Consider the following 12510-nt stretch of genomic DNA (forward strand, 5'->3'; position numbering starts at 1 on the left):
AACAAATGTCTTTTAAATTGTTTGCTTGCGTCGTCTCGGAGAGTCAAGGCGGCTGAAGTGGACTGATGGGTCCCCGACGAGTACCTTCAGGCTTCAAGGCCTCCCCTCTATTGGTGCCAGTGAGTCATCATCTCCGGCTTTCACATTCAGGCACGCCAGGCCTACAAAGCATCCGACAGACAGCGAGCACATGTGCTTTCTCCAGCCTAATCTCTCAGTGATATGACTGACCCCGCCACCCCCCAAAGGTTACATAATAAATCGAGAAGCAGCGTGCGGCCCCCCCCCCCAATCAGGCCAGCTGGAGCGATTTTCTACTTTTTAATAAATGCCTTCCCCATGCAGAAGATAGCTGGCAGGCATACAGAATGAATGCAAGGGGTCACGGACCCCCGAACCGCTCTGCAAACAGAAACACCAGGGGCTGTAAAAATGGAAGATAAGCTTCATTGATTCCGGTGGTCAGCACCCCCCCCAAGGGTGCAAGCAGTCCATAAATCAATTCATCAATAAAGCCGTTCTAGCATGTGCATCGGAAAAGGCCGATAATCAATAGCCCTGGCATCCATCAGAGGTGGAGGGAAGTCTTTTTAAGAGTGGGGGGGCGTAATTGCTGTCGCACCTCCTGGCCCAGCGCTTCTGTGGCAGAGATTCCTCCTCACGTTCTCCCGGAGCAGCACATTCCACATGCAGACCACCCTTTGAAACGAGCTACAAACAAAATGGCTCTGCGTTTCCATTAATGGAGCCATAGAGGACAGTAGTGACCTAAAATATCTGCTGCCCTCGGAAACATCCAGCTGGCTCGGAGTTCATTTTGCCCAGATAGTGACACTGCCCTCGCGTGTGCGCTTCAAACCAAGCCAGCGAACTACAGCACCTCCCAGCACCCAGGCCGAAAGCTGAAAAAGACATTGAGAAGAAGACTCCCAGACATCCGTCAGACACAACGCAGTTAGCAGACGGTCATAAAACATCTTGACGGGACGAACTTACTGCACATGCCGGCTACGCTCGCTCCAAGTGGCCAGGCCATTAACACCCAGCCGAAAACACAGCAGGCCAAATGAACCATGCAACCAGCCTAACCCTTTAAAAGAACGCCTCTCGAGGGCAAAGGCCTCAAAGTTCAAAAATCGGTGAAAGACATTTCACTCCCATATCACTGCAGCTACCCCAGAAAAATGTGCACGTTGTGGTAAAATAAACCTTTCAAAAATATTACATCCACCTTAATAAAAGGATAACTGTCTACCTGTGTATTTGGCCGGTTGCTATATCCTCTGTCTTTCCAACAGATGCATTTATCGTTCCAACAGCTGACGCATCACAAACATTAACACTGCTTCTACAAATCCCATGTGAAAGGGCATGTTTGTCATTCCAACAATTGGCACATCACAAACATTAACACTGCTTCTACAAATCCCATATCAAATGGCATAAAGCAGACATATAAATTGCACTTAATGTTCCAACAGTTGGTGCATCACAAACATTAACACTGCTTCTACAAATCCCATGCAAAAAGTCATATATCAGTGGCAAAAGTATTGCGTTTGTCATTCCAACAGTTGGCGTATCATAAACATTAACACTGCTTCTACAAATCCCATGCAAAAAAGTATGTAATGGGGCATATGCATTATGTTTGTCATTCCAACAGTTGGCGCATCACAAACATTAACACTGCGTCTACAAATCCCATGTGAAAAGGCATGTAACAGAGGCATATGCATTATATTTGTCATTCCAACAGTTGGCACATCACAAACATTAACACTGCTTCTACGAATCCCATATCAAATGGCATAAAGCACACATATAAATAGCATTTATTGTTCCAACAGTTGGCACATCACAAACATTAACACTGCGTCTACAAATCCCATATCAAATGGCATATAGCGAAGACATAAATTGCATTTATCGTTCCAACAGTTGGCGCATCACAAACATTAACACTGCTTCTACAAATCCCATGCCAAAAGGCATGTAACAGAGGCATATGTTTTGCATCTGTCATTCCAACAGATGGTGCAGCACAAACATTAACACTGCTTCTAAAAATCCCATGCCAAAGGGCATATAAGAAAGGCACATGAATTGTTTTTGCCTCTCAAATAGTTGACGCATCACACAAATTAACACTTCTTTTACAAATCTTATACCAAATGGCATATAAGAGAGACATATGCATTGCATTTGTCATTCCAATGGAATGTGCAGCACAAGCATTAACACTGCTTTAATGAATCCCATACCCAATGGCATATAAGAGAGACATATGAATTGCTTTTCTCATTCCAACAGTTGGCACTTTTCAAACACTAACACTGCCTTTATGGATCCCATACCAAATGACATATAATAAAGACACATGAATTGCATCTGTCATTCCAACAGTTGGCCCATCACAAACATTAACACTGCTTCTGCAAGTACAAATCCCCTACCACACTGCATTTAACAAGGGCACATGAATTGTTTTTTCCATTCCAACAGTTGACACATCACAAACATTAACACTGCTTTTACGAAATCCCATACTGAATGTCATATAACAAAGACATATAAACTGCATTTACCATTCCAACAGATGGCACATCACCAAACATTAGTGCTGCATTTATGATTTCCACACCAAATTGCATATAACAGAGACACCACAAAAATGCATTTATCCTTCCAACAGATGGTGCATCACAAACATTAACACTGCTTTTACAACTCCAACACCAAATGGCACATAACAAAGACATGTGATATTGCATTAGTCATTCTAACAGTTGGCACATCACAAACATTTGAAAAAGTGCATTGTATTACAGGATGCATTACAAAATACATTCCAACCGGTGGTGCACGGCAAGTGTTAACATTGAGGTCTGGGTTGATTGCTTACATTTCAAATTTCATTTGCCCACACAAAGACTATGTTAACATTACCAGGCTGAAGTGGCTCAAATCAGGTATTTTTTTGCCACAATGTGACACAAATCTTGATGTTTTCAAATCAGACTTGACTCCGTTTCATATGTGGTCCCAAATCAGATACGTATTCAATTTGTAGCCATGTGACAAGCATGAGAAGGGTCAGCTTCAAATTTATGTTTATTGTTGCCTATGCGCATTGGCTGACAACAATGGGGGATAGCTACAGCTGTGACAGGAGTCACGGTGTCCAACCCCCGCTGGCTTCTTTCTCATACCCACACACGTCCTGGCGCAGCAGTGCCAGCAATAGCTGTGAAAACAGTAAAAGCGAGCCGTCTGTTCTTTCTGTTACCTTCTCCACTTAATTGTCTTGCATTTGCCATCCTCAAGAGCACAATGTGACACACAGACTAGCTACCATTTTGTTGGTGTTAATACCACCAGTCGTCTCAAAAATGCCACGTTTTCTTGTCGGTGACGCAGATGTCTCATGCACAGACGTATGAAAGTGTGCTTGCGTGCCCCTTCAGAGGACAGATGCGGTCACATTACACCAGTGAACCGTCCAGACAGGCAAAAACTCAGAGCTGAGCAATGAGGCAAGCGAGAGGATCGAGATACCAAAACCGGAGGGGAAAGCAAAAATCCAAGTCCCCAAAAATACCTGACGTCAGGGCCTACTTGACTTAAAAACCGCCTAACACGTAAATGCTTCAGAGGGTTCATAAGGGGCATCTACCGAGGGACAGCAGGAGAAGCTCTCGCCACCATATTGGAATGGCTGCACACTGAATTGGTCACGTGACACACGTGACTTTCAAAACAAAAACAGATCATTTAAAGGTTCAGCCCAGAATATACCACAATAATCGAAACGAAAGATGCCACCGACACAGCGAAAATGTATTTATTGCCCAACATGAATGACAAAGCAGCTCAGAGGGTGTTTGGTAGTCTTAAGAATGTAATACTGTGACCACAAGGGGGCGCCACTGAGCCCCAAACCCAACACACGTTGTAGTGACTGAATAATGGATTCATTTTATTCTCCCAAAGCACGTCTTTACAATCTCCTCTGCAGAATCAGCCACAAGACGTCCAACGATGACACAGCAAAGCACCTGCACCTCCGCTGAGTGTTGCCCGCTGCCTCCCAACTCTTGACTCAAATGAAGGGAGGCAGCGGACTCCTTTAACGTCCGACCCGGGAATGTCTCCGGTGTCACGCTGGTCATAGAAAAAAGTAGGGAGGTGACAGCCAAACCCTGCCCCAGCCCCCAAGACAGCACCCCCCCCGACAGCACCCTCTATTGACCCCCACATACGGTACACAGCAGTGACCTAAAATACCTGCGGTCCTCAGAAACTTCAAACAGGCCTTTAGTTCATTCTGCTTGCCCTCCTATATGTGCGCTTCACAATATTCCCAGGGACCCCGACAGGGCTGCACTTCTGGACTCCACACGAGGACCACTGTCACTTCGTGTACGGGGGAATGGAACGACTCCCGATCCTCGGCTTTTCTACGTCCGTCCGTTCAATCACACCGGCCAGGGTACAAATTTATTTCCTTGCCCGCTTGCGTCATTGCGCTGGCATCCCGTCCAGGTAATGAACTAACCCCCTGATCCGGCCGGGACGCCCGTTCTCCTGCTACAACTCATAAAATTACGTTACATAGTTCCAAATGCTACTTTTTTTTTTTTTTTTTTTTAGTAAACCAACCGTCAAATTTTATTGAAATTTTACAAGTTAAAAAAAAATATATATATATATATATATATATATATACAGTATATATACATACAGAATGGTGAATGTAACTTGTGAAGCCCACTAGTCTGACAAGACAACAAATAAGGAAACTGTCGAGTATGAAGAGCCCCTCAGTGCAATCGGTTCACTTAAGGCCTAGGTGGACGCAGGCCTGGTGGAGGTGGTCCTCTCATTCCAGGTGGTGGGCACCTCATTCCTGGAGGAGGCATTCCCATTGGTGGGCCCATTGGTGGCTTCATGCCAGGTGGGGGACCCATCATTTATGAAAGGGGGTGCCGGCCAGGGTACAAATTTATTTCTTTGCCCGCTTGCGTCACTGCAGTGGCCTCCCATCTGGGTAACGAACTATCCCCCCACCCCCAACCCGAGCCGGCCGGGACGCCCGTTCTCCTGCTGCAGCACACAGAATCACGTTACGTAGTTCCAAATGCTACACTGACACTCCACCAGAAATGGCGGGTTTTCTCGACGGGCCGATTCGAGACACGGGTGAATTTGCACTCTTCAACTTGAAGCCGCAAAACCAGGGAGGACTGGCGCGTCACTCCAGTTCCGAAGCACAAAAGCGGCCCGTGTGTCACCGCAATTCCACCCGATAATGACGTGCGCTTGGGAATTCTCGAACGAAAAACACGGCAGCGTCTTGACGGCCTGGGCCTCTAAAGCGCTTCACCAAAACACAACCCCCTCCAAGGCCGAGACGTGCGGCACCAATGTTCATTTTTTCGGGCAGAAATGGCAGGGTGCGTGTCTATTTATTTATCTGCGAGCGGCGCGTGAAGCGTCCTCGCTGTTTCGTTTCTTCTTGAATTTGCAGCCTGGCTGAATGTGAATGAAGTTGTGCGCTCCTGCCTCATCACGGCACAATGGCTCTACAGACACGGTACAAATTCCTGGGAGCGGATGAGTGACACGCTACAATATTCGTAGGCTGGAATAACAATGGGGCCCCACATGGGCTTCAGACAGCCCCGGTCACATCTGAGCCCCCCAGTCCTGCTTTTCCGCGGGCGGTAGGCCGCTCGCCATGCACTTGTCATTCCGGATGACACAGGACATCAATCACACGGCGCTCGGCTGCACCCCGACGCTCATTTACAAACATTAGCAGGGAATACAATTACACAAATAAGACCGCGTGCGGGCCTGAAAAGGTGATGGGAAAAACCAACGGCACATTCGGCGTGCGCGCGGGGGCACCGCTGGCCTTCCTCATATTTGACATTACGGAAAGAAAACGGTTTCCTTGATTCGTCTTAATTAGCCGCTGATGAGACTGCAAGACTTTTTTGAAAAATCCCGTCCCCTGATGACACGCTGCAGAGTTGGCAAACCGTTGACTCCGTGGTACAGATGGCGGCGGTTGGTATTTACAGGTAGACAAATCCGAACCGGCCTCTCTGACTTCGATTGGCAGGATTGGCAAAGTAAATATCAACGATCACTGTGGGAAAAGGCCGCGGGAAAGACAGATCGTGATAGTGGGGGAAAGAAAGAAATAAAAGCCAGGCTTTCCAGGAAATAAAACTTTAATCTGAAGGAGAGCAAGATGTCAGCTTACCCGTCAAGAGTTGAAATGTCATTAAAACCGCACCTTGGAATTGACAACATGGTCTGACCCGGCAAACGGGATCACCGTGAAGCTACGCAACTAGAAGAATATTCTCAATTCAGACGCAGAACAGGGTTAGGCGTTAGGCAGGGGAACATCAAAAGTTGCCTGCTGTCAGGATTATCGATGAGTTTTTGGACGGGAGGACAAGATAAAGGAACAGTTTAGTTTGGGAGCTGAACAGTTTGGATATTTTCAACCTCCATCCGCTAGGTGGCAGCATCCCGGGATGACCACATGGAGCCTTGCGGGGCATGATGGGAATTGTAGTCCACCCTGCTGGGTCTCGTGGGTGCCACTAAGGGGATCTTCAGGGATTCGCAATCCCTGCTTTTCGGGTGCTTCTTTCGGGCCGTGCCCTGACATTGGACAAACACTCGGGTCCGACATAAAAGGCATCTGGAAGGCAACCCTCGCTGCAAGGAGGTGGACGGACGGTAGAAGAGACCGGAGGAGGAAAGGAAGAAGGCCGTTGTGTGTTTATTGGTGCCTGTGTGACAAGGAAGAAGCCTTGTAATAAACGCCTCTGTTTTGAAACCCATTGCTGTCTGTGGGTCAGTTGAGTGTCGCCCCCTATCTGTCACACCGTTCAATATCACTTTTGTGCCACTCTGATCTGCCAGTAACAACGACGCAGTTGATGGCAGATCCCGCCCGATCCCCTTTTTGTAGCTTCAATTAAAATATACCTCGTAGTCAGGCAAGCTAAGAAAAAACAGTTGCTTGTCTTCCTCTTAAGTGCAAGTAACGCTGCCTCCGAACAGTCATTCCCGCTTGTAATTAGTCACCAGCGGCACCGGAGAGCTTTCTGTCTTCGGCGAACTGCTTGGCTACAACAGGAAAATAAAACAAATTTGTAAACTAGATAGGGGTACTCGGCACTTGCCTGGGTTAGGGGATTCAACCCACAAAACACAGCCTCTGGTGCTCCCCCTGTACAAACGGTGGACAGGGACACGTTCAGCGTCACATATTAGAGAGCGGTTTTCAATGACAAACATCACGACAGGTCACTTCACTGGTATGCAGACTTGCAAGTATTTACATATTGTGGCCATCAGGGGGCGCCCCAAATCTTAGACACAGTTATTTACAAAATATCTTTTACGGGCTTCTTCTACTACAATGCTGCGGCCAAGCACCTCTCTCGAAACAGAGGGTTCCTTTGAACCCGAACTTCTGGCCAATCTGCACAGCAGGTCCATCCAACAGGAGAGTCTCCGCCCAACAGCCCTCCACTAGTGCCCCCCACCCAAGGACCTCTTCAACTACAACTCCCATTCACCCCTACAGATGTCGAAACGGGAGCTACACCAGATGGATGCTGCCACCCAGTGGATGACCCCGGAAACGGAGTCAGCCTCGTCCTTACTCTCCTCCCAACCATTCCGGCCAGAATTTCCATCTACCAGAGGTCTCCATTCATTAAGAGGGCCTCCCGGGTGGGTAACTGATCCTCCATCCAAGTCGGGATGCCTGTCGACCCTTGTCTCCCATCACAATATCCACCTTAATAAAGAGACAAGTATCTGTGTGTGTCAGGGTATCTGGGCATCTGTCTGGTTCATAGAGTACAGAAGAAAAATTTAAAAATACACAAAACGTAGAATGAGGGCTAAAAAATCAAGAATGATAATAGAAATAGCAAACAAGGGCATAAAAATGAACTATTCCACTGCCTACAAAATCAGCACGCTATATATATATCTATCAACCATCTATATGTATCTATATATGTGTACGTATATATATATTTATATATCTCTTATCTACTATATATAAATATATATATATATATATATATATATACATATATATGCCTCTGCTATAAGCCATCTGATATGGGATTTGTAAGAGCAGTCTTAATGCTTGTGATGCGCCATCTGTTGGACTGACAAAACAATACATACAAGTCTATTATATGCCATTTAGTGGAGGATTCATAGAAACATTGTTAATGTTTATGATGTGCCGTCTGTTGGAATGACAAATGCATTGTATATGTTTCTGCTATACACTTCCTGATATGGGGTGTGTAAGAGCAGTGTTAATATTTGTGATACGCCATCTGTTGGAATAATAAATGCAGTGCATATGTCTCTGCTATTCGTCGTCTTATATGTGATTTGTAAGAGCAGTGTTAATGCTTGTGATGCGGCATTTGTTGGAATGACAAATGCAATGCATATGGGTCTATTATATGCCATTTACTGGAGGATTCATAGAAGCATTGTTAATGTTTGTGATGCGCCGTCTGTTGGAATGACAAAAGCAATGCATATGCGTCTATTATATGCCATTCAGTGTGGCATTCATAAAAGCATTGTTAATGTTTGTGATACACCGTCTGTTGGAATGACAAATGCAATGTATGTTTCTGCTATACACTACCTGATATGGGATTTATAAGAGCAGTGTTAATGTTTGTGATATGCCATCTGTTGGAACAATAAATGCAGTGCATATGTCTCTGCTATTCGCCATCTTATATGTGATTTGTAAGAGCAGTGTTAATGCTTGTGATGCGGCATCTGTTGGAATGACAAAAGCAATGCATATGCGTCTATTATATGCCATTTAATGCGGGATTCATAAAAGCATTGTTAATGTTTGTGATACACCGTCTGTTGGAATGACAAATGCAATGTATATGTTTCTGCTATACACTACCTGATATGGGATTTGTACGAGCAGTGTTAATGTTTGTGATGCGGCATCTGTTGGAATGACAAATGTAATGCATATGTGTCTATTATATGCCCTTTGGTATGGGATGCAAAAAAGCAACGTTAATGTTTGTGATTCACCATCTGTTGGAAAAACAAAAGCATTTTATTTCTGAAAATGTTAATGATGTGCCACCTTCTGGAATGGAAGCAATATAGCAACCGGACAGACACAAAAACGCTTGTCCTTTTATTAAGGTGGATATACACACAGTGTGTATATATACCACTTACAAGTGTCTGTCAGCCCCCTACACTCTGCGCCACACTCCCTTCCAACACTTCGAGCGACGCTGTGCACTCATCAACAGTTTAATGCTAAACATCATGCAGTCACATGGCTCTGATGTTAGTATAGAACCGATCATTGAATAAAGAATGTTTTTCCAAGAATTATTAGCAGTTACTACTCGTATTTGTGAAAGTCTTGCCAATCAGAACCACTGGTTAAGGATACGTCAGGTTTCTTCCGTTCCGTGTCGCTTATTTCTCCATTCCATATGCCATTGGGTGACCCCTACAATTGTTTACTTCAGCCAGTAGGGCAGAGTGGTGGCTCTGAAGCTAAGGATCTGTGCTGGTATCCAGAAAGTTGCCGGTTCAAATCCCCGTCACTGCCAAAAAGAGATCCTACTCTGCTGGGCCCTTGAGCAAGACCCTTAACCTATAAATGCTCCTGGGGCGCTCTACAATGGCTGACCCTGTGCTCTGACCCCAAGGGGTATGCGAAAACTAACAAATTCCTAATACAAGAAATTGCATAAGGCGAAATAAAGAACAAAAAAAAAAATTACAAGCGAGTCTGTCAAAGATATTGAACATTCTAAAGTCCCCTTACTCCAATATTGGGTTGTGGGGGTCCGGTTCACCACTGTGCTTTTAACATTAAGATGTAAAGCCAAGACTAAAGTTGCCTTACAAATTACAGGCCCCTGTAACGCGCTACACATCTCAGTTAAGAATTGGCAGGCAATGTGGCACAGTAGTTAAGGCTCGGGACTACAAATCCTAAGGATGCGGGTTCAGATCCCACTGCTGGCACTGTGTGACCCTGCCTGTGTCTGCTCCAACTGGAAAAACAAAAGTGTAACCAACTGCATCAGGCATGTTATAAGTCACCTTGGATAAATGTGATAAAGCTCAAAAACGGAAAGGCATGCTGTGGTATGACAAGATGGGCACCTCAGACCGTACCTGTGAAAGTAACCGAAGACCACCGAATGTTATAAAGGAAAACAAGAACGCAGTTTGCCCTTCTCCTTATTATTACTATTTTGGCTGCCACCTTTATCCAGGGTGACTTACAACATTTGCGATACAACGGGTTACATTTGTAGTTGACTTGCTCAGGGTGACACTGTGCCAGTTTGGGGGTGTGAGCCCACATTCCCAGGGTCTGAAAGTCCAAATCCATAACCTCTACTGCGCCACACTGCCTGTCCTCTTGTTCATAGCAGTCCGTCGCGGGACGACACCGCCATCGCACTCCCACTGTGACAGAACAACAGCGCTGCCACCTTATCGTGTAAAAAGGTTGTCGCTTTTCCCCAAATCCACAGCTGCGTGACACCACTTGCCCCCGCCCGTCCACACGCCACGTGCGTGCACACAGGCGCTAGAACGCGCACCTACAGTTCACAGCGTCGGGTTCCCACCGTAGGGAGTACGCGTGCCCGCGCCTTCCCTTGAACATACGCGGCATGTCCTTAAACAACATTAGCGCCGCGGGCACGCGCATTCGATATATTTATTCGGAACCAATTAAATGTGCCGGGAATGGCGTGAAATCCAAAGCAACATCGAAAACCAATAAATACATGAGTAAAAGTCAGCATCTCTACTGCAGCAGGGCAATACAATTAAAGAAAAGAAAAAAAAAACTTGTCCAGTGAAGTGAAATATCACAACTTTCGTTCCGCGCGACTTTCACGCCGTGCTGGCGTCCAAACACCACAAAATCGTGAGGAACCTTCACCGGCTTCGTTGCAATTGCTTAATATGTCACACTGCAGACCATTAGGAAAACAAATAAAACAAGCAGAAAAAGAGGAAACTGACTGCCACGGCCGGAGGTTAGTAAAAAATAAAGCCAACGCACACACATACACGGCGTGCACGAAAGAGCCCAGCGGCGGTCTCCGTCGCCGCATCACCTATCCTCTCCAAAAGGATAACAGCTGCACAAAAAGTAAAGTCCAAAAGGCGCAGCGCAAAAGTTTGTTGGCGAGGGGCGCACAGGTGCGGCGGCGGTGGCGACGGCGGCGGCCGCGAGGGCAGAGCGGGGAGGGAGGGCGCACAGGCAGCGCTATAGCGCGGCGGCTCCACGGCCGCTCTGCCGCTGATCAATGATTGAACTGAACAAAGGCAGAACGGGATCAATTTCTAATACCTATCAATGGAAGAAGCAGCCCTTTAGTGCCCCAAACCCGCTTCCCGAGCTCGTTTCGTGTCATTTTCCGGCACACCGGCCTCTCGCTTTTCAGATTAGCCAGAAAGGTAAACGTTTACCACTAACCTGAAGCCGCCGTAGATCAAATTTCTTCCAATATTGAAACATCGATCCCACATCGGCGGCCATCTTGGGGAATATTGAAGAGCTTTTTTTTTTTTTTTTTTTTTTTTTTTTTCTCCTCACTGGCTGCACTAAATATCTGGGCTGGATTCCCTCCGTTCACACGCTTTGATTACCATTCTCTATCCGCCCCATCAGCGGCAGAAGCAGCAGCACCCCCTCCCAAAAAAAAAAAAAAAGTCATCCAAACTAAGCGAAGCAAACGAGAAATGCGGAGCGAAAAGAGCAAGAATGACAAGAAAGAAGATCGAGAGAGATAATGCGGAATAACGTGCCAAAAACAAAGAAACGGAGCGACGAAACAAGTGCGAGCTGTGCAGATGTCAAGTCCCGGAAAATTTCAAACCGAGACATTGCACTTGACTTTTTTTTTCCAAAAGTTATCAATACCGACGTAACGTGTCGATCAATGCCGTCTGGAAATGAGAAAAAAAACAGCAATTTAATTAAATGGGGGTGGAAAATTATACGGCGAAAAGTTGAAGAACGTGAAATTGTCACTAAAATGCTGCAGAGCTCTAAAGGGAAAACAGTCTCATAATAATTAAGATAAAGTTTGTTCTCGTTATTACCACTGCTATCAATCATAACATTTATACTAAAATTACATATTGTCTCCTTGTTGTAATGTTGCTGAGATATTTATCAAGTACTACACTTTTCATTTCCAGTGTCTGAATTTATTTTAGGTGCATTTTGAACGTGATGAAAAACTACTCTGAATTTAAATTGCTGTCAACATGAAGTCATATTTCTGCAGGCCCCGTATAAGCAAGCAGAATGAGCTGCATATTGGAGCATTTACTTTCCACAAGATTTTGTAAATATAATAAACAGTAACCCTGGAGGCAGCTAACTGTGCCCATTATTAGCCTTACATAAATAAA

General features: G+C 45.6%; 1 protein-coding gene across 2 annotated transcripts in view; it reads right to left on the reverse strand.

The window, feature by feature from the left end:
• cux2b (cut-like homeobox 2b) overlaps positions 1 to 12202 on the reverse strand; it is a 261308-nt gene extending 249106 nt beyond the window's left edge. Inside the window, exon 1 of one of the 2 annotated variants that reach the window (XM_051921205.1) lies at positions 11567 to 12202. In XM_051921205.1, the coding sequence (XP_051777165.1) occupies positions 11567 to 11629 (63 nt within the window). In that variant the 5' untranslated portion in view covers positions 11630 to 12202. The remainder of the gene's footprint in view (positions 1 to 11566) is intronic. The other variant, XM_028825274.2, reaches the window with a different exon arrangement.
• Positions 12203 to 12510: the final 308 nt, after the last annotated feature.

This window comes from Erpetoichthys calabaricus, chromosome 18 (genome assembly GCF_900747795.2).
Source record: "Erpetoichthys calabaricus chromosome 18, fErpCal1.3, whole genome shotgun sequence".
Classification (NCBI taxonomy): Eukaryota; Metazoa; Chordata; class Cladistia; order Polypteriformes; family Polypteridae; genus Erpetoichthys; species Erpetoichthys calabaricus.